This window comes from Arachis ipaensis, chromosome B09, assembly GCF_000816755.2.
Source record: "Arachis ipaensis cultivar K30076 chromosome B09, Araip1.1, whole genome shotgun sequence".
Lineage (NCBI taxonomy): Eukaryota > Viridiplantae > Streptophyta > Magnoliopsida > Fabales > Fabaceae > Arachis > Arachis ipaensis.
The window spans coordinates 22,818,964-22,823,597 of record NC_029793.2 but is presented as its reverse complement, the minus strand read 5'-3'; the positions used below and the strand labels follow the sequence as shown (position 1 = coordinate 22,823,597).

The window sequence follows — 4,634 nt, the reverse complement described above, 5'->3', positions numbered from 1 at the left end:
TTTATGTGTACTGACCAGCAACACAACAAAGAATGGGAGGTAATGGGAGTCTATTTGGCAACAGATGAAAATAGAAGAAGGGAGCAGTTTGCATATATCCTACATATGATGGAGGGAAGGAACAACAAAATAGTGATTATGGGAGATTTTAATGCAATAAAAGCGCACCCTGAGAAGCATGGTGGAAGAGATAAATCGAAAGCCTCAATTCAAGGCTTTAATGAGTTCATTAATGGAGGAAGGCTGATCGATTTAGGATTTGAAGGAGATCCATTCACATGGTGCAATAGGCAATTTGGAGGAAATTTAATCAAAGAGTGATTGTATAAGGTATTGATTTTGGCTGAATGGTGGGAAGAATGGCCAAATGCTTTTGTCTATCATTTAGATGATATGGGGTTAGATCATAGGCTATTTTTAATTCAAAGAGAAAGGCAAGAACGAACACCAAGCGCCGATTTAGATTTCAAGAAAGATGGTGTGAGATAGAGGAGGTAAACAGCTTGATCAAGAGAACGTGGAGGGAAGACGTGGAGGGCTCTGCGATGTACAAGTTGGCTGGAAAATTGAAGAAATGTAGACATCGATTAGTAGACTGGCAAAAGATCTCATCTTCAAATTCAAAGAACCGAATAATCAACCTCAAAGAAAGCATTGCTGCTGAATCTGAAAAAGGGGAACAAGCCAATCCTATTGATCTAAGGGTGATGGAGTCTGAATTGGAGGAAGCATTGGAGAGTGAAGAGAGATACTGGCGGAAGAAATCTAGGATAAAGTGGCTAAGATGGGGGAATAGAAATACAAAGTTCTTCCATTCCAAGTTTAAAACAAGGAATAGAAGAAATAAAATCCATCATCTAGAGGATGACGAAGGTAATACTGCTACTACTTCTGAAGGCATCGCTGAAATGACCCAAAAATACTTTGAGAAGCTCTTTAATTCGAGCAATCCGAAAGACCCAAAGGAGGATATTCAAGGAATCCCTCAGAAGATCGATAATACAACTAATAGGATGCTGGTCCAAATAGTAACTGAGAAGGAAATTAAGTCAGCTGTTTTCTCTATTAACTCCTTTTCAGCCCTTGAGGATGATGGTTTTACTGCTAAATTCTTCCAGTTCTTTTGGAAAACAATAAAAAAGGATGTATGTCAAGCTGTCAGAAGTTTCTTTCAGAGAGGTAAAATTTTGAAGGCTTTTAATCATACTCATATATGCCTTATCCCAAAAGAGGCAAACACTACCTCTATGAAGCATATTCGGCCAATAAGTCTTAGCATTGTTTTTTATAAAATTATTTCAAAGATTTTGGTTCACAAAATGCAGTCTGTTATGAATAGATTTATTAGTGATAATCAAAGTGTTTTTGTTAAAGGAAGATTAATTAGTGATAATGTCTTAATAGCTCATGGGTTTATGCATTTCTTGAAAAACAAGAGCTATGGTGAAATGGAGATGGATTTGAAATTGGACATGAGTAAGACATACGACAGGGTTGAGTGGTCTTGTGTTTGGGTCATTATGAGGAAATTGGGTTTTTGTAACAAATGGATGAATTGGATTAAGGAGTGTGTGATGACAGTTTCGTACTCTGTTACTGTGGATGGTCAACCTCATGATTTTTTTAAACCATGCAGAGGATTGCGCCAAGGTGATCCTCTTTTCCCCTATCTATTTCTATTTTGTGCAGAGGGCCTCTCCCATATGCTCCACAGAGGAGAACAGAGGCTAGAGTTTTCTGGTTTGAGGTTAAATCACAGATGTCCTAAGATCAATCACCTATAGACGACTCAATACTATTTAGTCGTGCAACTGTTGCTGACTGTCAAGGAATACTGCGTACCCTACGAAACTACGAGGAAATTAGCGGCCAAGTGGTAAATATGGATAAGTCATCGGTGTTTTTCAGTAAAAACACTCTTCTTCCTATCCGAGATCAAATAGCTACCATTCTTCAAGTTCCTCATGTTGGTAATCAAAACAAATACCTGGGTTTACCAGCAATCGTCCAGAGATCAAAGAGAGCTACTTTTAATTACATTAAAGAAAAGGTTAATCAGAAGCTACAACATTGGAAGAGGGCACTATTGTCACCAAGTGAGAGGGAGGTTTTGATCAAAGCGATGGCTACAGCTGTTCCGTTATATACGCTTAGCTGTTTTAAGCTCCATGAGACACTTTTAGATGAACTGCAATGAGCCATGCTCCAATTCTGATGGGACAAAAGAGAGATGAGAATATATTGCAGTGGGTGGGATGGAAGACTACTTGTAGGCCAAGGATCCAAGGGGGACTCAATTTCAAGGACTTGAAAGCTTTTAATCTTGCTATGTTAGCCAAGCAAGGATGGCAACTCCTAACTCGAACAAATTCACTGATATATAAGGTGTATAAAAGCAAGTAATTCAGGTTTACAAATTTTCTCAGAGCTGAGGCTGGGAATAGTCCCTCTTGGGGCTGGCGAAGTGTTTTAGAAGGAAGAAAAGTACTGAAAAAAGGCTTACTATGAAAAATCGAAAGGGGAACTTCTGTCAGAATACGAGAAGATTATTGGGTCACCAAGTTTACAACAATAACCCCTATCTCGAACCCTAACTCAACAGATCTCCCTCTACAGGTATCAGATTTAATTCTCCCGAATAAACAGTGGAACCATAATAAAATAGCAGAATGTTTTAGTGCAGAAGTATCAAAAGCTATCATCAACACTACCATTAATGATGGAGAAGATAAAATTACCTGGATGAAGGAGAAGACTAGCAATTACTCAGTGGCAACCGGCTACCAGACGGCATTCCAATTTAACCACCCACCAGTCGAATACCTCCCTGAATGCTTTCAACATAAATAGATGTGGTCAAATATCTGAAAATTAAAGTGCCAACTAAAATAAAGAACTTTACTTGAAAGGTACTACATGAAAGCATACCTGTTAAACAGAAACTTCAAGAACGAATTTCGAGTGTTAACCCACTCTGTCCCAGATGTAACTTGGCAAAGGAAACAGTCGTTCACTGCATCTGGACGTGTGCAGATTCAGTGGAAGCTTGGGAGACTTCTGAAATTATTGTGCTACCTTGCGAAGAAGAAGCATGAAAATGGTGGTTAGCAATCCAGAACGAAATTGGTCAAGCAAGGCAATCAGAAGGAAGGAGAGAACTAGTTGCGAATTTGTGCTGACAAGTGTGGAAAGCTAGGAACGAGTTAGTGTTTGAACAGAAGCGCAGATCTCTATTGCTATGCTTGAAAGAAGCTCGAAGGACAGTGAGAGAGAGAGAGAGCATACAAGATGACAATTTTCTTTTTTTTTTATTGCAACTCTGTCCGAAGGATATATTTTAGTTTGTTGGATCTTTTCCTTTTATCTACCCAGTATAAGTTAGTCCAATTAGGCTCAAATACAATCAATCTCTATTGTCTTAGAAAAAAAATAATAATAACACATATTTATATACAAATATATCTTCATTAGTTGATTTAAACTTCAACATGTTATGTATTACTAGGAATTTAACAAAAGTCAACTTAATTTGATAGAGGTTTCAATTAAGAAATAAAAATTTCTAATACAATTGTTTTTTACTTATATGACCCAATCCAGCAAGGATTTCATATATGATATATATGTATAATTACTTTCTTCTTGTATAGTCATATCTACAAATAATATCTCATTTAGGGTCACTCTTCGGTACAGATCAAAATTGATACAGATATACAGAGATTCATTGTTTGATTGACGTGTATACTGTCATTGTAGAATGGAGCAAACTTTTGCCAGCAATTATCCCCCTAAGCCACGGCTTGATGGTGAAGCCAAATGCGACTCATCCCTCTGTGTGTTGGTCTCCGTAACGAGCAAATTGGTGAGTTGGTGAGTTTAGGTTATGGGTCTCTTTGTTCATTTGTTGGGAAATTATAAGGTACAGATATTAATGTACAGATATTCTATTTTAATCATAAATATAAGGACACGTAATTTTTCTTTAGTGCAATGAGAAGTAGTTTGACAGAGTTTATTAATTTTAAAAAAAAATATTTTTTTAAAATTTTAATAAGAGAGTGTCATGTGACACATTTGATTATTAAATTATTTTAATAAGAGAGTGTCATATGAGTATGTGACACATTTGATTATTAAATTAGATAGTAATATATGATACATAATATAGGTATATTTCAATTTCAATTTTAATATTTCAATTTTAATTTTAATGCAATTAAAATATGTCATGTTGTACATTTTGATTGTCAAATTAGTAATTAATTATTGATATTGATAATGATATATAAAATAGATGGAGTGGTTGAAGGAATGAGAGAGGTGGAGAAAGGAAGAGAGAGGAGGGAAAAACTTTTTAATTTTGGAAGAAAATATTTGATTTCAATTGCAACGAACGAATAAGATGTTAAAAAAATTAATTTTATTTCTGCAACAACTTTTTCTTTTTACATAGTCATTAATTTTAATTATCAACATGTTTATCTATAAAATAGGAACTAGTATTTTTACCCGTAATAATATTACGGGAATATAAATAGTTTAAAATTACGGTCTACTTTATTTTGACAGTATAAATTATGCATAGCACAAAAAATTTATAAAATTAAACTACTTTTACAAAAAAAAAAAAA

At 35.2% G+C, this 4,634-nt stretch overlaps 1 protein-coding gene across 1 annotated transcript; it reads left to right on the top strand.

Moving 5' to 3' along the window:
- On the top strand, positions 546 to 2,197 carry LOC110266792. Its single transcript, XM_021111808.1, has 4 exons — positions 546 to 1,179; positions 1,375 to 1,605; positions 1,690 to 1,740; positions 1,830 to 2,197. The coding sequence occupies exons 1-4, from the start codon at positions 546 to 548 to the stop codon at positions 2,195 to 2,197; spliced, it is 1,284 nt and encodes a 427-aa protein (XP_020967467.1).